This window comes from Hemitrygon akajei, chromosome 14, assembly GCF_048418815.1.
Source record: "Hemitrygon akajei chromosome 14, sHemAka1.3, whole genome shotgun sequence".
NCBI lineage: Eukaryota > Metazoa > Chordata > Chondrichthyes > Myliobatiformes > Dasyatidae > Hemitrygon > Hemitrygon akajei.
In genome coordinates, this window is record NC_133137.1 from 45,684,973 (window position 1) to 45,710,925 (window position 25,953).

The 25,953-nt window shown below is 41.4% G+C and overlaps 1 protein-coding gene across 3 annotated transcripts in view; it reads right to left on the reverse strand.

The window, feature by feature from the left end:
- Positions 1-806: 806 nt before the first annotated feature.
- chek2 (checkpoint kinase 2) overlaps positions 807-25,953 on the reverse strand; it is a 92,931-nt gene continuing 67,784 nt past the window's right edge. For all 3 annotated transcript variants that reach the window (XM_073065947.1, XM_073065948.1, XM_073065949.1), the window contains 6 exons: positions 19,978-20,064; positions 15,437-15,600; positions 9,991-10,106; positions 8,184-8,269; positions 6,051-6,131; positions 807-3,293 (listed from right to left, as the gene is read on the reverse strand). In XM_073065947.1, the coding sequence (XP_072922048.1) occupies positions 3,195-3,293; positions 6,051-6,131; positions 8,184-8,269; positions 9,991-10,106; positions 15,437-15,600; positions 19,978-20,064 (633 nt within the window). In that variant the 3' untranslated portion in view covers positions 807-3,194. The remainder of the gene's footprint in view (positions 3,294-6,050; positions 6,132-8,183; positions 8,270-9,990; positions 10,107-15,436; positions 15,601-19,977; positions 20,065-25,953) is intronic.

The following is a 25,953-nucleotide window of genomic DNA, read 5'->3' on the forward strand; positions in this document are numbered from 1 at the left end:
AGCTGTCAGCAGTCAGAACGCTTTTATGGATTTTGTTGATTATGTGTCAGATCACACCTTGTGATTAGGTTCTACTTCCAGGTTGTTTTTCTTAATTAAAACTGCAAAACTGGTTTAGGATATGGAATATAAAACCAGCTTAACTGACCCCCAAGGCCATCTATAATGAAGAATGTTCCTAGGTTTTGTTATGCATAATCTTTTCAAAACTACCCAACAGTGACATTCAGAACTACACCTGACCTCAGCTTTGGAGTTGGTGCTAGGCTACACTGACATCTCATCTTATACCCATTGTGTTCTAGTACAGAAACTGAAGATTGACATGGGGTGGTGTCCAGTGGTACCATTGTTCAAACTGACACGATCCACTCTAATGTACATTACTGAAATTTGTTTAAACAGTGGAAGCAGATTTAATTATAGCTTTCAAAAATACACACCATGATTGTAAGAGGAAAAAGGAATGTCAATCAAAAGGGCAGTTTTATCCAAACCGGTGATACAGGAACAATGGGCCACTTTTCTCTTGTGCTGCATCATTCTACAATTTTGAAAACTGCCTGTTACTAAAACTCATTTTTGTAGAATAAGCACAAATGATTAGGCTGAGCTAAAAGTCCTAAAGATTGCACAGATAGTCAAGTATACTTTGCAATATCATAAAGTATGTATGATACAGTAGATTATGTTCCACAAATGCAGACAGTCTGATGCAGTAAGATCAGGAATGGGTTGAGTGGCAATTAAGATTCCTTACCATTCTGCCCAAAGGGAATTTACCAATAAGCAAAAATAAAAGCTGATACAAGGAAACATTTTATTTTATCCAAACATAATACAAGGGTATTATTGCTTTAGAAACTTCTTGATTTGTACAAAATTATCTTAGAATTTTCTTGATTTTACAATATATGCATCAACATTGACTTATAAAACTTTCATATAAACAATCTGACCAAAAATATACACCATGAACCTAAAATGGATAAAACAGTAACTTAATTAGGAACATTTACTTAACAAGACCCTTTCAAGATTGTGGGGCAGAAGTTACTTTAATTCAAATTATTCAATAGGCAAGCAGTGTACTGGGATAAGCTATGCTATTTAATGATCAAAACATCAGCTACCACAAGATGCTTGGGAGAATGGGGCTGTGGAAAGTAAACTAATAAATGTTTTACCATTACACAGAATCTAGCATGTTGCATTACCACATAGGCATATCCTTCCTAGGACTGATAGATAGTGGGGACAGGAGAATGGTGTTTCAGTGATCCTCAGGGATAATGAGGCTGCTTATCTGTCTAAGGGAGCTGCAGCTAGAAGGCTTGTGACAGATTATAAATTTTAATTGAAAATTTTGTAAAACTTGAAGGCATGATTCAAAGGATACAATAGATTAAAACTTGCATGGCTTTTCAAAACGGACAAAATGCAGGATATTATTTTCAACTTGTTTCAGACATGCCACTTTAATTCATTGTTAAACTGGCATGGAGAGGAAAATTAAAAAGAAACAAAGTAAGTTATCACCCTGAAAGGAAAAGTTCTCTAACCACGCTCCCCATTCTTCCTCGAACTAGTGTTCAGTTCATCACAATAACTTTGCAGCAAAAATCACACAGAAGATCTCAACAATACAGAATGCCCAAAAAGAAATCGGCAACATGCGCACTTTGCTCCAAAGGCAGTTTATCTATAATAACAAAAATAGAAAAAAAATCAAAAGGTTCAAAAATGCAATTAAGTGTTCAGAATATACAGGTGCACATTAAAAATAAAGAGACAATTCTCTGATTACATCTGAGAGTAATCTATTCATTTTATTTGGTTTGCACCAAACTAAATTAAAATGTTATTAACAGAAGCAAAATATCTTAAACATAAATGGTATCAAAACAAAAGATTATATAACACTGCAGGTGGAATTTCAATGCCATATCTCAGATCAAAACTGGTCCTGAGATTGGTGTTCAATCATACCGTATTAATTTCAAAACAATTTCACATACTTAAAAAATGAGAAGGCATCATTTTGTGTAAATGTAGCCTCAAAATGGTCCTGCTACTTTACAAAGTTACAGGCAAGCTTGCATGATCATTCAGGTGATGGAGCGCCAAGGATATGCTAACAATATACAGGAATAAGGAAATACAATACCTCCAGTCTGTTCAAGTTGTTGTTTGGCACTAGGAGCAGAATTTCCACACTTGTAAATATTATATTTACAATAGACTTCACAATTTACCTACTCTATACCTATTGTGCAGGACACTTCCAGTATCTCAGCAGGAGCTGTAACCATGTCTACAACAAGCATCAAAGATTAGCAATAATCCAGTATGACCCAAGCTCCACATACATCCTCCAGCAGAGATTAATCTTCATTAAAAAAAAGCAGATGACATTCACCTCCTCTACCAGTCTACCTCAACTGTTTAACTTGGACCAAAGTGTTTTAATTTAGGATCCTAATAATTTGTATGGCTCAGAACAACTTTAAATTGGTACACCCCTTTAAAACACTGCAGTACTAACACAAAGGAAACAGTACAAGGGCAACTTTACAAAAATGCAATCAAAATGGCAGCTCTCAAGAGGAAAAAAACAGGAAACCTCCAGTTTCCACCATAAATAAGTGCCTTTGCCTTCACCTTCTAGGGCTAAATCTTTGGGATCCAGCCCACACAGTCAATTGGCAGCTTCACATCAATTACTACCAGCAGCAGTGATTAAAGTGGTCATTTGTCCTAATTCCATCTTGAAATTTTCCCACCTCAACCTTTGAGTAGACCTTATCCAATCACTTTTTTTCCCCAGTTTAACCTGTGTTAATCAGCATCAACTTTTTTAGCCGGTCTTATCTGTACCAAATAAGACCATTAAATTCCCTTGAGAATTTAACCTTTCAATACCTTTATTAGGAAAACATGTAAAAGGTAAAATAATTTTTTGACAGGAGTGCAAGTGATCTTCCATTATAGTCTCCCAAAAATAGTATGAAACTATTTAGAAGTATTTAATTTCAAACATGACAAACATTTCAAGATACACTGGTAGAAAAAATACATTATTTAGAAAAATTCTTGTGTGAAATAGATGGTGTCCAGAATAGATCAGGTAGAATCGGTTTCTTGTTTCCACACACGTGCAAGGTAAACATTACGTTACATCCACTCCCTTTTTCCTACTCCTGAGCAGCCTTATTGTTCAGAGCAGAATGTGTAGGACGTTTAGCAGGCAAGGGGTCATCCTCTGCATGTGCTCTTTTTCTACTCGTTGATGGCTAAATGGAAAACATACTTAGTCAATCAAGCCCCTTCTATCCATACCCTGACCAAAGGTTTCACATATTTCTTAAGTTGTACTGAACAGTAATACCCCCGGTTAAAAAAGACATAAATATTTTACTTTATTCAGAGATACAAGACCCTTCCGTCCCAACAACCCATGTCTCTCAATTACTCCCATGTGACTAATTAACCTGTATTCTTTGGATGTGGAAGGGAACTACATACAGCATCTGAGGGAAACCAACATGGTCACAGGGAGAACGTAAAAAATGTTACAGATAGCAGCAGAATTGGACATGGCTCGCTGCTGCAAAGCATTAAGCTAACCACTATGTTACCATGCAATCCCTTACAGTTGGGAGTCTCACAAGTGAATCCATATTGCAATCCTGATAAACTGGCATTTAATTCACCATACATGCACAATACGGCACAGGAACAGGCCTTACAGCCAATGAGGTCTGCACCAAACATGATGCCAAAACAACAGTATCTAGCAACAAACAATCTGCTGGAGGAACTCAGTGGGTTAAGCACATCTGTAGGGGAATTCAAGCAGGTCTCTATACAAAACATGGATAATTCCTTCCATCCTATAAATGCTGTTCAGTCTACTGAGTTCCTCCAGCAGATTGCCTGTTCACAGAACGAAGCATCTGCAGTGTCTTGTGTTTCCATTAAACTAAATCTCCTTCACCTGTACATGATCCATATTCCTACAATCCATGATGCCAAGTCATTGGCTGTATTTAAAGTGGAAGTTGATGGGTTCTTGATAAGTAAGGATGTCAAAGTTTATGGGAAGAAACCAAGAGAATGCAGTTGAGAGAAGCCATGATAGAATGGCAGAGAAGACTAGATGAGCCAAATTCTGCTCCTATGTCTTATGGTCGTATATTCATGTAACAGTCTAACAAGCTGCTGTTTCGGGACGTGTCCACAATATGCTGGGGGTGTGGGGTGAGCAGCCAGATATTCTGGTACATATTGGTACCAATGACATAGGTAGAAAAAGGGAGGAGGTCCTGGAAAAAAAATACAAGGAGTTAGCAAGGAAGTTGAGAAGCAGGACCTCAAGAGTAGTAATCACAGGATTGCTGCCTGTGCCACTTGACACGGAGGATAGGAACAGAATGAGATGGCAGAAAAATGTGTGGCTGAAGGATTGGAGTGGGGGTAGGGATTTAGATTTCTGGATCATTGGGACCTCTTCTGGGGCAGATGTGACCCGTACAAAGTGATAACCCGTACAAAGTGATAATTTGCACTTAAATCCGAGGGGGACCAATATTCTTGTGGGCAGGTTTACTAGAGCTGTTGGGAGTGGTTTAAACTAATATGGCAGGGGTTCAGGAACAAGGATGATAGAGCTGCGGATGAGCCAGCAGGTTTACAAGCAGATGATGGGTGTAACATGAATGTAAGGAAGAACAAGCCAATGACTGGGTACAAATGTAGCAAAGAGTTAAATTGTACCACAGAGGCAAAATTCAAAAGGGCAAATAATTCGGGATAGAATTGCTATATTTAAATGAGCGTAACATTCAGAATAAGGTGGACAAACTCATGATGCAATTAGAGCATCACTGAGTTGTGGCTAAAATAAGGCTATAGTTGAGAGCTTAACATCAAAGGATTTATTTTGTATAGAAAGGACAGGCAGGAAGGCCTAGGCAGTGATGTGGCTCTTGGTAAGAGATGGAATTATATCTTTGGAAAGAAGTGATAAGGGGTCAGGGAATGTTGAATCTTTGTGGGTGGAGTTCAGAAACTGCAAGGGAGAAAAACCATTATGGGAATCATACAGTATACAGGCCTCCAATTCATAGCCAAGATATGGGATTGAGATTGCAAAGGGAACTGGAAAAGGAAGTAATAAGGGTAATGACACAATTACAATGGGGGACTTCAATATGTAAGGGGATTGGGAAAATCAGGCTGGTGTTAGATCACAAGAGAGAGAATTTGTTGAAGGCCTACAAAATATCTTTTTAGAGCAGCTTGTCCTTGAGCCTACTTGGAGAAAGACCATCCTAGATTGGATGTTGTGGAATAACCCAGATCTTATTGGAGAGCTTAATGCAAAGGAACCCTTAGGAGGCAGTGAGTATATGATTGAATTCATACTGCATTTAGAGAGGGAGAAGCACAAGACACATGTATCAGTATTACAATGGAACAAAGGGAATTACAGAGGCTTAAGAGAGGAGCTTCCCCAGGAGGATTGGAGGTGGATATTGGTAGGATTGATGGCAGAGCAGAAGGTGCATAATAAATATATCCCACAGAGGAAGAAGTTCTCAAATGGTAGGAGTAGGCAATAGTGATTGACAAAGTAAGTTAAGGACTGCATAAAAGCCAAGGAAAGGGCATATAAAGTAGCAAAAGTGAGTAGGAAGTTGGATGATTGGGAAGCTTTTAAAATCCAACAAAAGCCAACTGAAAAAGCTATTAGAAGGGAACAGATGAAATATGAGGACAAACTAGCCAATAATATAAAACAGAATACCATTAGATTTTTCAAATATATAAAGAGTAAAAGGGAGGGGAGAGTTTATATTGGACCACTGGAAAATTATGCAGGTGAAGTAGTATTGAGGGACAAAGAAATGGCAGATAAATTTAGTGGGTACTTTGTAGATTAAAGGCCCAGACCAGCCAATTACATTAAGAATGAATAAATTCTACACGGGCAATAAAACCAAGGATTATTGTGAAATGGAGTTGGTGTGAATGAAAGCAATTCCTACCTGTTCACCTGTGCCTGGTGGTAACATTAATTCAATTTGTGGATACATCAACTGCTTTACTTTTCTCTTCATATCTTCATCCTAGTTTGAAACAATACTGTTTGAATGCATTTGTCACAAGCTTACCAAGTCAAAATCACAAATCCTACAATAGATATTATGTGGATATTGATTATGAAATTGAACAATTACTCAAGTACTATTTTTGTGGCACTGGCATTTTATCTCTAGAGATTGTGTAAAAATCTAGTGTACTATTAGAATTCCACTGTGAATGAGCTACCTCAGTTAGGTGTAAACAAAACATTATATTGAAAATTCAAAGATTCAAAGCACATTTATTATCGAAGAATGTATAAATTATACACCTTGAAATTTGACTGCTTGCAGGCAGCCACAAACCAAGAAACCCAAATAACCTAATTTAAAAAGACCAAAAACCACAGCGCAGAGAAAGAGAGAAAAGAAACACCAAATCATGCAAATAAAAGGAGGAGGCCAACAGCATTCTCAACTACACTAACTCCCCAGATCTGATCCTGGAGCAGGCCCAAATTTCAGCCCCAGTTCATCACACCAGCGGGGCAAAAGCACACAGCAGCCGGATCACTTTACAGCCTCAATGCCAAGGAGGAAGAATGAACCTTAATGGGAGAGCAAGCGAAATCAGCCTGACCTTCGCTTCCATCCCCGACACTCGGACTTCCAATGGGGTTTAAATTATCCAACAACTGGGTAGTACCTTGCTCTAGTACCCCACCACAATACACTTGGGCTGCCCAGCTCGAAGTCATTCTTGATCTCACTAAATTGGCTCGGTGCTTGGAGTGATCCAACCTTGCACCCTGGTTAGGTTGGCAGGCATCAAAACTCTTCCACATTGACTCCTCTCCCAATCACTCACTCCATCTCCGGCAGTGGTACCAATGCCATAAGCTCATCCCCTGCCTCCCCACTGTCTGCGGTGATAATTCACCACAATTTGCTTCAGAAAAGATATTATAAGTAATGCTTTTAGTCAAATCTCTTGCCTTCTTAACCACCAATAAACTGTGGCACATCTTTGGTAGTACCATCTTAAACAGAAAGTTTAAGAGCAGGAAATGTCTAGTCCTCAAGAGTAGAGTTTGCTGCTGCCTCTATTCAATCCTGACCTCTGTTTTTATTTAGTGCAGAGGAACAGTTTCAGTAGAAGAAGCCTACTCTACTCCAGAAACTAGAACATCAAGGAGGGCACAGCCTCAAAATTGAGGGGCAGCCTTTTAGAACGGAGCTAAGGAGCAATTTTTTTAGCCAGAGTGTGGTGAATCTGTGAAACGCTCTGCCATAGACTGAGGTGGAGGCCAAGTCCATGGGTATATTTAAGGCAGAAAATGGTAGTTTCCTGATCGGTCAGGACAACAAAGGATAAGCGAGAAGGCAGTTGTATGGGGTTGAGTGGGATCCAGGATCAGCCATGATAGAATAGCAGAGCAGACTCGATGCGTTGAATTTCCTTACAACATTGAAGGCTTTTCAGCCCATTAAATGTATGCCATCTTCAGAGCAACAACTTCATGCCTCCACTAAATTCTTCCACCTCACATGCCCATCAATTCCAAACAGGCAACTTGCAGTAGGCTATTAACCTATTACTGAGTGAATCTTTTGATGACAAGTAAAACCACTTCACCCAGAGGTGTACAAGATGATGACGGGCATTGATCACATGGATAGCCAGAGGTAACACGAGGGAGCATAGTTTTAAGGTGCTTGGAAGTAGGTACCGAGGGGATGTAAGAGGCAATTTTCTCCACAGAGTGGTGGGTGCGTGGAATGCACTGCCGGTGCCGGGGGTGGAAGTGGATTCAATAGGGTCTTTTAAGAGACTCTTAAATAGGTACATGGAGCTTAGAAAAAAGAGGGCTATGTGCTAGGGAAATTCTAGGCAGTTTCTAGAGAAGGTTACGTGGGCAGCACAACAACTGCAGGTCCTTTGCTGTAAATTTCTATGTTCAATGAAAATCTCAAGATCACAGAGGGAACATTTAAACTCTGCAGACTGCACAGGAAGTCAGGAAAGAACCAGGGTTTCTGGAGCTTGAAGTAGCACTGTGCCATGCTATGTGAATAATGTCTTAGAAGCAAAATTACCTGCATCCATGGGTGATTAAGTGCCTCTTCTGTTGAGAGTCTTTTCTCTGGATCTACAACAAGCAACTTCTTCACCAAGTCCTTTGCTAAAAAAAAAGGGACAGCGGTTAGGTTTTGGCAAGGGATGAGGCAGAAATACCACTGTGGAAGACAACATGGTGTTGGGGTTAATTCGAGACTGCCATTACAGGTCAGGAGTGGCTCACGTAACACACATAATGTTAGGAGGCCGGAATGCGAGGGAGGGGGGAGCGAAACTGGGGACCCCGCTACACCGATACTATTAGTGTCACGCGATTCAGTAAACAAAAGAAACAGGTAACTCGTGAGCATATGGCTGCGGGCCAATAAGATGGACACAAGTGCCCGATATTACCTAATATGTAGCGGGGTTGTGCTGGGGGGAAAAGGGGTATAAATAAGAGCAGATTGTAAGGGGAAAACAGAACGCCTTCTCCAGCGACTCCGTGGATTCGCTGTGCCAGTTACGAATTCTGCAATAAAGCCACGTTTTGTAATATTCCGGTGTTAGTTGTCTCTCTTCCTAAACGAACACAGGGCAGAATTTCAAGCCCAACATTTGGTGACCCCGACGTGTTGGGGTTTAATTAGTATTTGGGTTTAATTAGTATTTGGGTTTAATTAGTATTTGGGTTTAATTAGTAGTGGGGTTAATTTGTGTCAGGGTTAATTCAGGACCGCCATTACAGGTCAGGAGTGGCTCACGTAACGCACATCATGTTAGCTGGAATGCGAGGGAGGGGGAGCGAAACTGGGGACCCCGCTACACCGATACTATTTGTCACGCGATACAGTAAACAAAAGAAACTCGTGAGCATCTGGCTATGGGCCAATAGATGGACACGAGTACCTGATATTACCTAATATGTAACGGGGTATTGTGGTGGGGGGAAAAAGGGATATAAATAAGAGCAGATTGTAAGGAGAGGCCAGAAAGCGCGCCTTCTCCAGCGATTCCGTCGACTCGCTGTACCAGTTACGATTCCAGCCAATAAAGCCACGTGTTGCTATATTCCGGTGTTGGTTGTCTCTCTTCCTAAAAGAATACAGGGCAGAATTTCAAGCCCAACAATGGTTAGCATCATAACTGAAAACCAAAAATAAATAAAATGTCTTGAAATACTTAGCAGGCTAGGCAGCATCTATTGAGAGAGAAAGAAAAGTCATGTTGTAGCTTAATGACCCCTCATCGTAACAGATAATACTTTGTACCAAAAGCATTTACTGTATCCCACAGACGTGGCCAGTCTGCAAAATATTTCTAGTACTTTGAGTTCTGCTTCACATCAACAACTGCTCACTGTAGACGAAAGTAGCCTTAATTTTTTACTTAGCAAGAGATGCTTAGATTCCAGGTATTATATTGAAACAATTGGTACACTAGAACGAGAGACAGGCCAGAACAGTAAATATTGAATTTTCTTCTCCCCTTGCAGAACTATCGACACATTAAAATAATGGACTCCTTTCCTTCTTGATTCCTTTCGATTGTGAACTTTTTAGTAAAAATCAAGTTGAATACAGCAAGATGTATTCCACAGTCCATTTGGAACATATTAATCACTACTAGAAAACCGTATTCTGTCATCTTATATGAAGCCTAAAGGACAAACAAAAATGTAAAATTATTACAGCCCATCATTTCATTTTCCAAGTCCTTTAGGCAAAAAACCAACTACTTTCTAATATGGTGGCTCAGTACAGTCTTCTCAAAGGTAGTAACATAGGTCTGCCAGCACCTCACTCCTGTTAAAAACTTTAAAGACTTCTGAAATTTCATGCCTACCTGTTTCAGAGACATTCACCCAGCAGTCACGGATTAGCTTGTAGTGACCTTTTATAATTTGATCCCTCAGAGCCATCTCCTTGTTTTGATCACTAAATGGTGGATACCCAGCCAAGCTACAGGAAAAATAAAAGGACACATCTAAACAGTTTTGCTTTCGGTAATCAATGTTACCAATTCTTAAGCAATGTTGCAAGATAAAACATCTGCCATCATCCAACTTCTCTGTGTGGGCAAAAATTATCCTCGATGTGATAAAAATTCCTTTTTTTTTGGAAAAGTGTATTGGTCCTCAGTCTAGTACCTAGCTCATGTGCAACACCAAAATTTTATGGACTCTTGATTATCCTCCAAATTCCATGATCCATTGGAGAGGAAGAGACAGACTTCTCCATTCTGACTGGAGTAGCGGCATTTTAAAAAGAATGCCATAGCAACTTTGCTGCTCAAATTAGAATCCGTTACAGGTTAGACCATATCTCTAGCTATAGAATATAGGAATAAAGGTATCCTCTCAGAACAAGGAGTTCACATAACTGAGATTAGAAGTCTGCTCTACATTCAAAGCATTGTGAATCTTTTATATTCTCTACACAGAGGGTTGTAGATTCACGTATTCAAGATTAACAAACTTGGACTAAAATGTAAAACTGAAAGGAAAATTGCCTATCTTAAGATAATGAAAGCACAATGGGCATTTATATTCTCCATTTAATTAAACAAAATCTTTTAGAAATCAGATCAAATTTAAAATGAGCTTTGTAATAAATTCATGTAAATTTTACTAATAGCACATTCATTCTCAAATATGATTAACATATACACTTTAAACCACTTTCTAGTTGGGTCATCTCATGTGCAAAAACCAAAGTCCAATTACATATGTGAACTTAAGAGTCATAGAAAAATACAACACAGGAAAAGGCTCTTCGGCCCATCTAGCCCACACAGAACCATTTAACTGCCTACTCCCACCAACCGGCACTGGGACTATAGCTCCCCATAGCCCTATCCAAACTTCTCTTAAATGCTGAAATAGAGCTCGGCTGCATTACTTGCACTGACCGCTTTTTCCGCACGTGCGCAAGAGAGAGAGCATGAATGCATGCGCATGCATGCTCATCACTCTGTTGACTTCCAGTATCTGTAGAAACATGTTTACATTTAGATATCCACCCATTCTAATTGAAACACGTACTTAATTCATAAACACTTCCAATACCAGTGGCAAGTTTGCACACAATTTAAAACCAAACATGTTTCTGCTCTCAATGCTAAATAATCAACAAAAAGATAATTTGCTGGAAACACCAACTATCATTTCTTTTTGAGACTTGCCAAGTAGAAAGCAATGTTCTTCAAAATTCCACATTGCAAAAAGCCAGTTAGAAATCCTTGTACATCACCAAACATCATTGATATATAGCATAAAAAGCTGTCCCAAAAGCCCCTGTGGAACACCACTATTTACCGGCAGCCAACCAGAAAAGTATCCCTTTCTTCACACTTGCTGCCTCCTACCAATCAGCCAATGCTCTAACCTTGCCAGTAACTTTCCTGTAATACCATGGGCTCTCAACTTAGTCAGCAGCCTCATGTGTGGCACCTTGTCAAAGGCCTCCTGGAAGTCCAAATATACAACATTCACTGCACACCATTTATCTATCTTACTTGTAATCTCAAAGAATTCCAACAATTTCATCAGGCAAGATTTTCCCTTATGGAAACCATGCTGACTTTGTTCTATCCTGTACTGTGTCACCAAGTAGTCCATAACCTCATCCTTAACAATTGACTCCAACATCTTCCCAACCACTGAGGTCAGGCTAACTGGTCTATAATTTATTTCCAGCTGCAAAATAGTTCAACTGCCATCTCCTTGGCCCCCGTTATTATTTCTCTACCTCATTTTCTTGTGGTCCAAAATCCACTCTCATCTTTTTTCATACCTGTAAAAGCTGGTACTTTGATAATGTTTGCCAGCTTGCTTTCATATTTCACCTTTTCCCTCATGATTCTTTTAGTTGCTCTCTGTAGGGTTTTAAAAGCTTCCCAATATTTTTTGTTTTGTTGTATGCCCGCCCTCTCTTTTACTTTTACAACCAGAAAAAGATCCTTTTCTTCTCACTTTGCTGCCTCCTACCAATCAGCCATTGCTCTAACCTTGGAGACGGAGTTAAGATGGCACTAAATGGCAACTCCTTTGCTTGCATCTTCGGAAACAGCTCTATGTCTATCTTTAATATCTTTATTTTTCCCTTTCAGCATTCTTTTGAAGACCCTGATCTGGAGTTACACGCAGACTTCAGTTCTTTGCGGGAATGGGACCCGTTCTTGAGGTTTCAGGACTGGCCGTTGTTTGGCACGCCTTTGCTCGGCTTGAGAGGAGGACCAATATTTAGAAGCCTAAGATCCTGGGTCTCTCAAAATGGGTGGATCGAGGGTCGGTGTCACAGCAGGAGACATGTCAGGGAGGCCAGAAAATCTTTTTCTGTGGGCCCCGAAAACCCAAGATCTTTGCAATCTTTGGCCACAGAGCTCATAGAAGCGATGAAACAAACTTTTTAACATCATAAACCAGCGTGTTGTTCTTATGTCTCCTGCTTGCTGTGAAAATGGGGGACACCTCCCGCTCCCTTATTAGGGAGAGAGAGAACCTGTGGGTTGCCGAACGCAGGATGAAATGTGATATTCCTTGGGGTAACTATAGCCTAGCTCATGCTTGTGCTTGGTAGCTGGTGCACATTTTTTTTTTGCCAGAGGGAGGGGAGTACTGTTGCATTGCTGCGTCTTACGCGTGGGAGTGGGGAGCTTGGGGAGGACTTTGGGGTTCTCACGCTTAACTGTTGTTCATTCTTTGGGACACCTCTCTGTTTCGTGGATGTTTTGCGAAGTAAAAAGCATTTCAGGATGTATATTGTATACATTTCTTCGACTTTAAGTTGAACCTTTGACTTCCCTTGTCAGCCACAGTTGTATTATTTTGCCATTTAAGTATTTCTTTATTTTTGGAATACATCTATCCTGCACCTTCCTCATTTTAACCCAGAAACTCACACCACTGCCGCTCAGCTGTCATCCGTGCCAGCATTTCCTTACAATTTACTTTGCCCAACTCCCTTCTCATACCATTGTAATTTCCTTTGCTCCACTGAAATACTGCTATGTCAGACTTTATTTTCTCCCTATCAAATTTCAAGTTGAACTCAATCATATTGTGATCACTGCCTCCTAAGGTTTCTTCTACCTTAAGTTTCCTAATCACCTCCAGTTCATTACACAACATCCAATCCAGTATGGCCGATTCCCTAGTAGACTCAATGACAAACTGCTCTAAAAAGTCATCTCTTAGGCATTCAACAAACTCACTCTGTTAAAATCCATTACCAATCTGAGTTTCCTCAATTGATCTGCATGTTAAAATCTCTCATGACTATCAAAACATTGCCCTTTGACACATCCTTTCTATTTACTGTTGTAATCTGTGGTCCACATCCCAGCTATTGCTGGGAGGCCTGAATATGACTGCCATCAGGATCCATTTACCCTTGCAGTTTCTTAACTCAACCCACAAGGATTCAACATCTTGATGACTAAAGATGGCGGCGTGACGCAGCAGCTTGCAGCGGCCACTCCGGAGCTGAAATCTGTATTTGTTAAGCAGGGTGCCGTGCTCAATCCTAATCTGATGAAAAACGGATGGAGGAACATCTGGAAATCTCCAGGAAGGCCCTCTTTGTTGCTGCTGCTGAGGTCCGGGTCTCTGCTGAGAAGAACAGGCCCCCAGTCCTCGGGGTCGCATTGCTGGTGGCCGTTGGTGGGGGTGTCTTAATACGCTCGGCAGAGGATGGTGCTCGGAGAAGCTGTGCCGGCGGTTCAGAGGTTTGATGGACTCGGAGTCCGCTGCGGTCGGAGCGCTTTCACTGTGTGCTGTGTCTGTGAGGCTGGGTTTGGCGGAGCTTTCATTGCTGCATCTGCGAGGCTGAGTTCGACGGCGCCGTGGAAGTCCATAGCGGGGGTATTCCCTTCTGCCGCCTGCGTGGGATGATGTGTCTATCGGGACCCTGAGGACTTGTGGAAACTGTGTGGTGGTTTCTTTTGAACTTATAGTCTTTTAACATCTCTGGACTATTTTTACTGTGCCCGTGGTCTTTTTTTTTAATCAATTTTGCTATTGTTTGCACTGTTGTAACTATGTGGTTTTGTGCAGGTCTTGTAGCTTTAGTTTTTGGTCTTGTTTTGTCTGGTGGGTTTGGAGATCCTTTCCGGGAAACGCGCTAAGATGGTAGTGCGATATTAATACGCAGCAGCCTCTCTGGACTCTGGATTGGGGATTGCCAAAAGTTATGTGGATTTTCTGGTGTAGTCTGTTTTGTCATATGCTTTTGTGATATCATTCTGGAGGAATGTTGTCTCATTTTTTTTTAAACTGTATTGCATCTGTGGTTTCTAAATGACAATAAATTGAATCTGAATCTTCCAATCCTATGCCACATCTTTCTACTGATTTGATGCCATTCTTCACCAGCAGAGCCACACCTCCCACCCGCCTACCTTCTTATCCCTCCGATACAATCAGAAAATCCAAAATTCTGAGATGCAAAGAGACTTGGGAGTCCTTGTGCAGAACACCCTACAGGTTAACTTGCAGGTAGAGTCAGTGGTGAGGAAGGCAAATGCAATGTTAGTATTCATTTCAAGAAGTCTAGAATACAAGAACAAGGATGTGATGCTGAGGCTTTATAAGGCACTAGTGAGACCTCACCTTGAGCATTGTGAACATATTTGGGCTCATCTAAAAAAAGATGTGCTGACATTGGTGAAGGTTCTGAGCAAGTTCACAAGGATGATTCTGGGAATGAAAGAGTTATCATATGAGGAACGTTTGATAGCTCTCTGTCTGCACTTGCTGGAATTTAGAATGTTGAGGGGGATATTTCATTGAAACATTTCAAATGTTGAAAGGCCTAGACAGAGAAGATGTGGAAAGGATGCCTCTCATGGCAAGGGAAATCAAGGATACAGCCTCAGGATTGAGGGGTGTCCATTTAAAAACAGATGTGGAGAAATTTCTTTAGCCAGTGGGTGGTGATTTGTGGAATTTGTTAGCACAAGCAACTATGGTGGCAGGTCATTGTGTGTATTTAAGGCAGAGCTTGATAGGTTCTTGATTGGACATGGCATCAAAGTTACAGGAAGAAGGCCGGGGAGTAGGGCTGAGGAAGGGAAAAAAAAGGATCAGCCATGATTGAATGGCAGAGCAGACTTGATGGGCCAAATGGCCCAGTTCTGCTCCCAAGATCTTATGATCCAAACCGAATGCAACATATTACTTTCAACAGACTACTCATTCATAGAAATCCAATACTTTAGTTTACTTCAGAATCACTTACTTTCTAAAAGCCAGTTTCCATTGATAATTTTTGGTAAAAGTCAAGTTACCTACCAAATGAAAAGTATAACTCCAAGGCTCCAGCAATCCACTGCTTTAGAATAGGAACCTGCTCCAGCACCCAACAGCACCTCAGGAGCTAGATAGGTGGGTGTTCCACATAATGTCTTCATCAGTGAGGCTTCTCCTACGATCTTTGATAAACCAAAATCTGTAATCTTGAGAAGAGAGAGGAAAAGATCCCATTCTAAAAATTAAACTCAACTGGGCAATGGACCAATAATCTCTCAAATCTTTGTTTTGTAATTATGGATTCAAAATGAGGAGTACTATGTTCTTCGATGACTGTTAAAGAAAAGAGTATTTTATAAACACAGTTAGCATGTACTTGGCTTTCAAGTATCCTAAATAGAGTGGTAAACTGGTTTGAATATCTGCTTTGTCCCTGGATCTGAAAATTACATGTCAATATAACTTTAAAATATTCACTCACAGACTGTGGATGTCACTAGCATTTAAAACCTATCCTTATACCCCTTTGTTCAACAATGCTGCTTGCCGTTGACAGTTAAGAATGAATCACATTGGTGTGTCCAGAGTCAGAAATTGGGCAGATGAGGTAAGGATTTCTTTCCCTGAAAGTCAATGAATCAGATGAGTTTAAAAAAAATGAAGTCCTCTAATTTCATGTTAATTTAAAAACCTTAATTTTACATTTCAACTTTATAAAAACAATTTTAAATTCTCCATCTGCCAGTTTAAATCACCTATAAAAATAAACCACTGAATATCCCTGCAGAAGGTTTAGAGCTTAGAGATTAGGCAAAAATGCTTCAGATTTAAGAGTACCAAAGATTTCTGTGTAGGGAATTAAATTTTTTAAGCTATTTGTATGAGTAGAACAGCATGTAGAGATATCGCATTAATGCCACACCAACCAAAGATTTTCTGGATAATTACCATAAGATACCAGATTCGGCAATTTTGCCCATTGCATCTCCTCCGCCATTTCATCGTGGCTGATTCATTTTCCTTCAGCCCCAATCTCCTGCCTTCTAACTGTATCCCTTCATGCCCTGACTAATCAAGAATCTATCAACCTCTGCCTTAAATATGCCCATGAGTTGGCCTCCACAGCTGCCTTTGGCAATGAATTCTACAGATTCACTACTGTCTGGCTAAAAATATTCTTCTTCATCTTCATTCTAAAAGGATGCCCCTCAATTCTGAGGCTGTGTCCTCTGGAATTTCTGCAGATGACATGACAATGTTGTTTCTAAAGTCCGAGGTATACAAGATAAACAGGGAGGGAGCCAATACAGTCCCCTGTGGGGCCCCAGTGCTACTTTTGGCCATGTCTGACACACAGCTCTGAAGCTGCACAAACCGTGGTCTGCCACTCAGGTAGTCCGTTATCCAGAATACAATGGAAGTGCCAACTTGCATTGAACAGAGCTTTACCCCCAGCAATGAGAGCTGCATGGTATTGAAGGCACTTGAGAAATCAAAAACCATGATCCTCACCATGCTGCTCAGTTTATCCAAATGGGAGTAGGTTCTGTCCAGCAGGTAGATGACAGCATCATCGACTCCAATATGCTCCTGGTAGGCAAACTGTAGGGGATAGAGGGCTGATCTGACCAGGACCAGCCTCACCAGGGTCTTCATGATGTGTGAGGTCATGGCCACTGGACAGTAGTCATTCAAGGCTTTTGCTTGGCCCTTCTTGGATACTGGGATTGCACATGATGTTTTCCACACTGTTGGGATCCTTTCCAGGCTGAGACTCAGATTGAATATGTGCTACAGAACTCCACACAACTGCTCAGCACACTTCTTCAGGACCTTGGGGTTCACACCATCTGGTCCCAATGCTTTGTCGTTCAGTTTCCCCAGAGCCCTTCTCACCTGCTCAGTAGTGAAGGTGAGTCGATGATGACTGGGGAGTTGGTGGAAGGTGAGAGCTGGAGAGGTGAAAATCGGGATGATAGCAGTTGAATGTGGAGGTGGGGATGGTTGGTGCAGGGCAAGAAGTGGATGTAGACAGTGGTAGCCTGTGTTGTTCATCCACGTGTTACACTGGAGGGGGGAAGAAGGAGGTGGGGAGGCATTAGTGCTGAAGGAGCTTTGGCTGCCTCGGTACCTGGACTGGTGTGCTGAAGGGTGTGTGAACGGGGGACAATGGTCAAAACTATTGAAGAATAGGTTCAACTCATTCGCCCATTTACAGCTGCATTCTGAAGCTCTCCAGCCTGGCTGATTGAAGCCAGTGATGTTCTTCATGCCTCTCCACACCTCCCATATGCTACTTTGCCCAAGCTTGTTCTCCAGCTCGCTCCTGTATTCCTCTTTAGCCACTTTGATCTTCTCCTTTAGCCCCCTCTGCACGTGTCACATCTCCCTGTCTCCACATCTAAAGGCTCTTTTTTTGTGTTTGAGAAGAGCCTTCAGATCACTGGTGACCCATGGTTTGTTGTTAGGGAAGCAGCAAGCAGTCCTTGACAGTATTACAATGTTCCCACTGAAGCTAACGTAGCCAGTGATGCAATAAGTCCATTAATGTCTTCCCCATATGGCTCACAAAGCACATTCCAGTCAGTAACCTCAAGTACCCTTTCAAGGCCTTGATGGCCTCTGAAGACCATTTCTTTACTACCTTGGTGGTAGCTAACTGCTGCTGTAGTTTGGGCTTATACAAGGGCATGAGGTGAACCAGGTTGTGATGTGATCTTCCAAGTGGGAGGACAGCTGGAATGATACATCTATGCTAGTATCATTCCTGTAATACTTGTAACTTGTAACTTGATATGCAACTTCATTTGTGGCACCTTGTCAGAGACCTTCTGAAAATCCAAGTGCACAACATCCACCGATTCTTCTTTGTCTGTACTGATTGTTATTTCTTCAAAGAATTCCAACAGATTTGTCAGGCAAGATATTCCTTTGACAAAATCACATTGACTGTGACCTATTTTATCATGTACCTCCAAGTACAACGAAACCACATCTATAACAATCGACTCCAACATTTTCCCAACCACTGAGGTCAGACTAATTAGACTCTATCACAAACACAAGAAAGTCTGCAGATGTTGGAAATCCAAAGCAACACACACAAATTGCTGGAGGAACTCAGCAGGTCAGGCAGCATCTGTGAAAAAGAGTAAGCAGTCGACATTTCTAGCTGAGACTCTTTTTCAGGACTGTAAAAGAAGGGGGAAGATGCCAGAATGAAAAGGTGGGATGAGGGGGAAAAGGCCAGCTGGAAGGTGTTAGGTGAAGACAGGTGGGTGGGAAGGGTAAATGGCTGGAGAAGAAAGAATCTGATAGGAGAGAAGAGTGGACCATAGAAGAAAGGGAAGCAGGAGGGGACCCAGGGGGAAGTAATAGGCAGGTGAGAAGTGTAAGGTCAGAAAGGGGAATAAAGAATGTCATTCCCCAACATTTAATTCATTCACTTTAAGAGGTTAGACAGTATTATAACAACTTATTTCACAAACAACTAGGCAGCTTTAAATGAAGTGCAGAAAACAGATGCCGAAGTATCAGTATTTTAAAATAGTGGACTATCAGTATAATAGCCAGTGATCATCTTAGTTGCCTTTTTGTGATCACAAGACCCTAATGACATTGTAAATGTGGGATGCTGCAGATTCAATCACTGATTTATTGGCGGATGGTGAGGCCTTGATCGCAGTCAGGCCTCGCCCTCAAGCCATGATGTCACCTGTTTACAGCTGCCCAGCAGAGGTGTCAAGAATCTGTGCACTCCACCCGAGGCAGTGTAGTGTGGCATCCAAGCCATCCCAATGCTCGCTCGACAGAAGACAAAGTTATACTGTGTTTGGCTGCAGACTGCTGCAACATTAATGGATTCAGGGTCTTGAACTAATTTTTTATGTTACTGTATTTTTACTGATATCTTACATGTGCAATATGTGCCTAGTGCTGTCTGTGACTGTTGGTAGGGTGTTTTGCACCTTGGCCCTGGAGTAATGCTGTTTCATTTGGCTGCATTCACGGGTATTCATGTATAGTTAAATGCCAATTAATTTGAACGATCAGTGTATACACAACACCAAGCCGGTTCACAGAAACAGTACAACAAAACTGAGATCAACACAGAAAGCATTAAAGTAAATCATCAGCAAGAAACAGGAAGGAAGGAAATGCAGGTTGGGGAAGCAATAAATGATTTCAACTTGTTCAGCCTAATCAGAGAATATAAAGAAAATGCATTTGTGAACTGGAGGTGGGTATATTTGATGGTCAGAACCTTTGGAAGAGTGGCTTCTATTTACACATTATGCATGGCATAGGCAGTGCAATTGAAACACAGTCCAGAAATAGTCACACACTGGTTAACTCAGAAAGCAACTAGTTAGAGAATGTGGCTCACCACTTGGAATTTTAAAAGGGTGCAAGTCCAAAATCAAGTAGAATTTCACATATTCATCATGTAATTTGTGCAGTAGGGACTCAGTAGGGACATTTGTCTAAGCATCATCTTACCTCTACAAAATATTGTTACAACTTCTTAATAACAAGATGTACTTAATAATGTTAGTTCTATCAGCATATGCTCCAATCCTTACCTTAAGAAGGCAGTTCTCCTCATTGCTTTTGAGCAACACATTTTCAGGCTTAAGATCTCTGTGAGTAATATTATTGTCATGAAGATACTGCAGGCAGAGAGAATCATAGAATAAATTAGCTATCAACATTCATTCCAAAAAATCCTCTCTCCACATAATTATTTCCTGCATTCCACATGTTTTTTTTGTATTTGAAAGTAAAGGACACCACCTGTACAGCCCTTTTAGCTCGTGTGTGTGCCAATCAAGATGCCAAATGAAACTCATCCCTTCTCCATAGTCCCTCTGTTCCCTATACATCAGGCATCCTTATAGAAATCTGTTAAACGTCATTATCATCACTTTCACAATCAATCCCTGGCAACACATTCCAGACACTTACCAGCATACAAAGCCCCACACCTCTCCTCTTGAACTACCTCCTCTCCCCTTTCTTCTGAAAGCTATTCCTTGAGTATTAGATATTTCCATCCTGGGAGAAAGAGTCTGACCATCTGACCTGACTATCAAGTTGTCCTTCGGGCATCCATACTCCAGAGAAAATAATCGAAGTTTGTCCAACCACTCCTTATAGCAGCATCCTGGTGATCATATTCTGCACTCATCAAAAACTCCACATCCTGTAACTGAGTGATCAGGACTGCAAATACTCCAAGTGAAGCCTAATCAAGTTTTATAAAGCTGCAAGCCCTTCACACAGCATGCTCTGTAAAAGTTGTGTACTTCAACGTGCAATATTCTATAAAGATGGACAATACACACAAGACCTCAAATGATCACCTTCCTCAATTAACCTAACTTCCATCCAACCTGAGGTTGCAGCCGACGCATTTGAACAGAAATTGAAAATAAACTTTAAACAAAAAATTTGAAAATGCAGCTAATTCACAAAGAACCATCAGCTGCGTCTTCAGAGTGGCTTCCTTGCCAGACTGGAAATATGTGCTGTATTTTATTTTCTTAAGGATATTATGTAACCTGATGAACATTTATGACTAATGCAACACACACAAAATGCTGGTGGAACACAGCAGGCCAGGCAGCATCTATAGGAAGAAGACCCTTCGCCAGAAATATCGACAGTACTTCTTCCTATAGATGCTGCCTGGCCTGCTGTGTTCCACCAGTATTTTGTGTGTGTTGCTTGAATTTCCAGCATCTGCAGATTTCCTCGTGTTTGCATTTATGACTAATCACCATTCTCTACAAAAAAAAATGCTAAGTTTGCAAATGGTCGCACTCATTAGATATCTGATGTTCATAGAAAATAGCAACAGTGGGTCGTAAAAACATAGAAAACCTACAGCACAATACAGGCCCTTCGGCCCACAAAGTTGTGCCAAACATGTCCCAACCGTAGAAATTACTAGGTATACCCATAGCCCTCTATTTTCTAAACTCCATGTACCTATCCAAAAGTCTGTTAAAAGACCCTATCGTATCTGCCTCCCCCACTGTTGCTGGCAGCCCATTCCACGTACTCACCACTCTCTGCGTAAAAAACTTACCCCTGACATCTCCTCTGTACCTACTCCCCAGCACCTTAAGCCTGTGTCCTCTTGTGGCAACCATTTCAGCCCTGGGAAAAAGCCTCTGACTATCCACACGATCAATGCCTCTCATCATCTTATACACCTCTATCAGGTCACCTTTCATCCTCCGTCACTCCAAAGAGAAAAGGCCAAGTTCACTCAACCTGTTTTCATAAGGCATGCTCCCCAATCCAGGCAACATCCTTGTAAATCTCCTCTGCAACCTTTCTACGGCTTCCACATCCTTCCTATAGTGAGGCAACCAGAACTGAGCACAGTACTCCAACTGGGGTCTGACCAGGGTCCTATACAGCTGCAACATTACCTCTTGGCCTCTAAGTTCAATTCCATGATTAATGAAGGCCAATACACCGTATGCCTTCTTAACTACAGAGTCAAGCTCTGCAGCTGCTTTGAGCATCCTATGGACTTGGACCCCAAGATCCCTCTGATCCTCCACACTCATATTTGACCTACCAAAATGAAACACTTCACACTTACCTGGGTTGAATTCCATCTGCCACTTCTCAGCTCAGTTTTGCATCCTATCAATGTCCCACTGTAACCTCTGACAGCCCTCTACACTATCCACAACACCTCCAACCTTTGTGTCATCAGCAAACTTACTAACCCATCTCTCCACTTCCTCATCCAGGTCATTTATAAAAATCACGAAGAGTAAGGGTCCCAGAAGAGATCCCTGAGGCACACCACTGGTCACTGATCTCCATGCAGAATTTGCCTTCAGTGGGCAAGTCAGTTCTGGATTCACAAAGCAACATGTCTCCTTACTTTCTCAATAAGCCTTGCATATGGTACCTTATCAAATGCCCTTATCCATGTACACTATATCTACTGCTCTTCCTTCATCAATGTGTTTAGTCACATTTTCAAAAAATTAAATCAGGCTCGTAAGGCACTACCCACCCTTGACAAAACCATGCTGACTATTCCTAATCATATTATACCTATCCAAATGTTCATAAATACTGCCTCTCAGGATCTTCTCCATCAATTTACCAACCACTGAAGTAAGACTCACTGGTCTATAATTTCCTGGGCTATCTCTATTCCCTTTCTTGAATAAAGGATCAACATCCGCAACCCTCCAATCCTCTGGAACCTTCTCCGTCCCCATTGATGAATCAAAGATCATCGCCAGAGGCTCAGCAATCTCCTCCCTCATCTCCCACAGTAGCCTGGGGTACATCTCATCCGGTCCCAACGACTTATCCAACTTGATGCTTTCCAAAAGCTCCAGCACATTCTCTTTCTTAATATCTATATGCTTTCTTAATATCTGCTGCAAGTCAGCACTACAATCACCAAGATCCTTTTCCATAGTGAATACTGAAGTATTAAGTACCTCTGCTATTTCCTCCGGTTGCATACACACTTTCCAACTGTCACACTTGACAGGTCCTATTCTTTCACTCTTATCCTCTTGCTCTTCACATACTTGTAGAATGCCTTGGGCATGGCCCCTTCTGGCTCTCCTAAGTTCCTTCTTAAGCTGCTGTTAAGCCTTATAATCTTCTAGATCTCTAACATTACCTAGCTTTCTGAACCTTGTGTGAGTTTTTCTTTTCTTGACGAGAATTATTACAGCCTTTGTACACCACGGTTCCTGTACCCTACCATAACTTCCCTGTCTCATTGGAACATACCTATGCAGAGCTTCACACAAATATCCCCTGAACATTTGCCACATTTCTTCCATATTTTTCCGAGAACATCTGTTCCCAATTTAAGCTTCCAAGTTCCTGCATGATAGCCTCATAATACCCCTTACTCCAATTGAACGCTTTTCTAACTTGTCTATTCCTATCTCTCTCCAATGCTATTGTAAAGGAGATTGAATTTTGATCACTATCTGCAAAATGTTCTCCCACTGAGAGATCTGGCACCTTACCAGGTTCATTTCCCAGTACCAAATCAAGTATAGTCTCTCCTCTTGTAGGCTTACCTAAATATTGTGTCAAGAAACCTTCCTGAACACACCTACCAAACTCCACCCCATCCAAACCCCTTACTCTCGGGAGGTGCCAATCGATATTTGGGAAACTAAAATCTTCCATCATGACAACTCTATTATTATTATTATTATTACACCTTTCCAGGATCTGTTTCCCTATCTGCTCCTCGATATCCCTGTTACTATTGGGCAGCCTATAAAAAACACCCAGTAAGTTACTGATCCCTTCCTATTCCTAACCTCCACCCACAGAGACTCAGTAGACAATCCTTCCATGACGTCCATCTTTTCTGCAGCCGTGACACTCTCTGATCAATAGTGCCACGCCCCCACCTCTTTTGCCTCCCTCCCTGTCCTTTCTGAAACATCTAAAACACGGCACTTGAAGCAACCATTCCTGTCCCTGAGCCACCATCTGTAATGGCCACCACATCATAGCCCCAAATACTGATCCATGCACTAAGCTCATCCACTTTGTTCACAATACTCCTTGCAATAAAATAGACACATCTCAAACCGTCTGTCTGAGTGCATCCCTTCTCTATCACCTGCTTATCCTCTCTCACACACTGTCTCCAAGCTTTCTCTATTTGTGAGCCAACCATCTCTTCCCCAGTCTCTTCAGTTCGGTTCCCACCCCCTACCATTTCTAGTTTAAATTCTCCCCAGTAACCTTAGCGAACCTCCCCACCAGGATATTGGTCCCTCTGGGATTCAAGTGCAACCTGTCCTTTTTGTACAGGTCACACCTGCCCTAAAAGAGGTCCCAATGATCCAGAAATCTGAATACCTGCTCCCTGCTCCAATCCCTCAGCCACGTATTTATCCTCCACCTCATTCTATTCCTACACTCACTGTCGCATGGCACAGAAGGTAATCCCGAGATTACTACCTTTGCGGTCCTGCTTCTCAACTTCCTTCGTAATTCCCTGTAGTCTTTTTTCAGGACCTCTTCCCTTTCCCTACCTATGTCATTGTCATTGGTACCAATATGTACCACGACCTCTGGCTGTTCTCCCTCCCACTGCAGTATATCTTGGATGTGATCTGAAACATCCCGGACCCTGGCACCTGGGAGGCAGTTCTTAATGCTTTTTATATCCTGAAATCCAAGTACCTTCTTAAATATATTCAGAATGGACAACCATTGTGCTCCGTGGTTAAGAATTTCACAGGTTCAATAGCCCTTTCAGTGAGATTTCTTAGACTGAGTCAACCCAATCGTTCTGCACAATATACATGCCACTTCAGGAATCAATCTGGTAAACCTCCACTGCACTCTCATACAAAAGGCATACGTACATAGGCAAGCAGACCAAATCTGACATAATATTTGAAATATACCCTCATTCAAATCATCATGTTTCATCAGACAGAATCAATATAGCCTCACAAGGGATACTGTCTGAAATATTTACCACAGTTCTTCATCAAAGCATCAGCAGTTAAGGGAATCAGCAGATGTAATATATTTGAATGTTCAGAAAAAGCATTCCTCAAAGTGCCCCAAACAATTATTTTGCAAGAGAAGAACACGATTTTGGAAGTAACATGGATAGAGGGTTGACTAACTCACAGGAAGGAGCTAAAAACAAAAAGGAGGAACCACCTACAAGCTGGCAATTAGTCAGTGGACTGCCACAGGGATCAGTACCAGGGCTTGCAATCCTTTGAATGATTTAAAGGTAGCAAATGACAGCCAAATTTGTGGATGGTACTAAAACAAAGTCTGCGTGATGAGAAGTAAACTGAGCAAATTTAAAAGGGCATTGAATGGTTAAGAGAGTGCAACAGACATTGGGAATTGCAGCATAACTGGAAAAAAATGATAAAACACATTAATTAAATGGAAGACGACTGCTGGAAACTACATCACTAAATGATTTACGAGGTCCTCATACAGCTAACACAAAACTAGCAAACAATTGCAGCTGATAAAAGGCAACTTATTTTCAACCAGGTGGCTGTATAAATGCTGAGGTCAAGTCTTCAAGATTTCAACTGACCGCAGTGTCACATGTTTTAGAGAGCATTTTAGATCTCAGAGTGGTAGTAGAGTTTCCAAATTGGCAGCTAAAATGACTGCAATCCAATTTTCAAAGTACAGTCGGCCCTCCTTATTCGCGGGGGATTGGTTCCGAGACCCCCCACAAATAACAAAAAACGCAGATGCTCAAGTCCCTTATTTAACCTGACTCAGTGCGGTGTTCTTTAGGACCTGGCATAGCTCTGAATCCGTGGTGTTTCTGTTCACAAAAATAATCACGATCGCAATTGAAAATAAGGTGGAAGTAATAAAGCGATCGGAAAGAGGTGAAACACCATCAGCCATTGGAAAAGCATTAGGCTACAGTCGGTCAACGATCGGAACAATTTTAATGGAGCATTTGAAAGGCCCTGTCCCGATGAAAGCTACAATTATTATTAAGCAACACAGTGGTTTAATTATTGAAATACGTATGTTTCTTA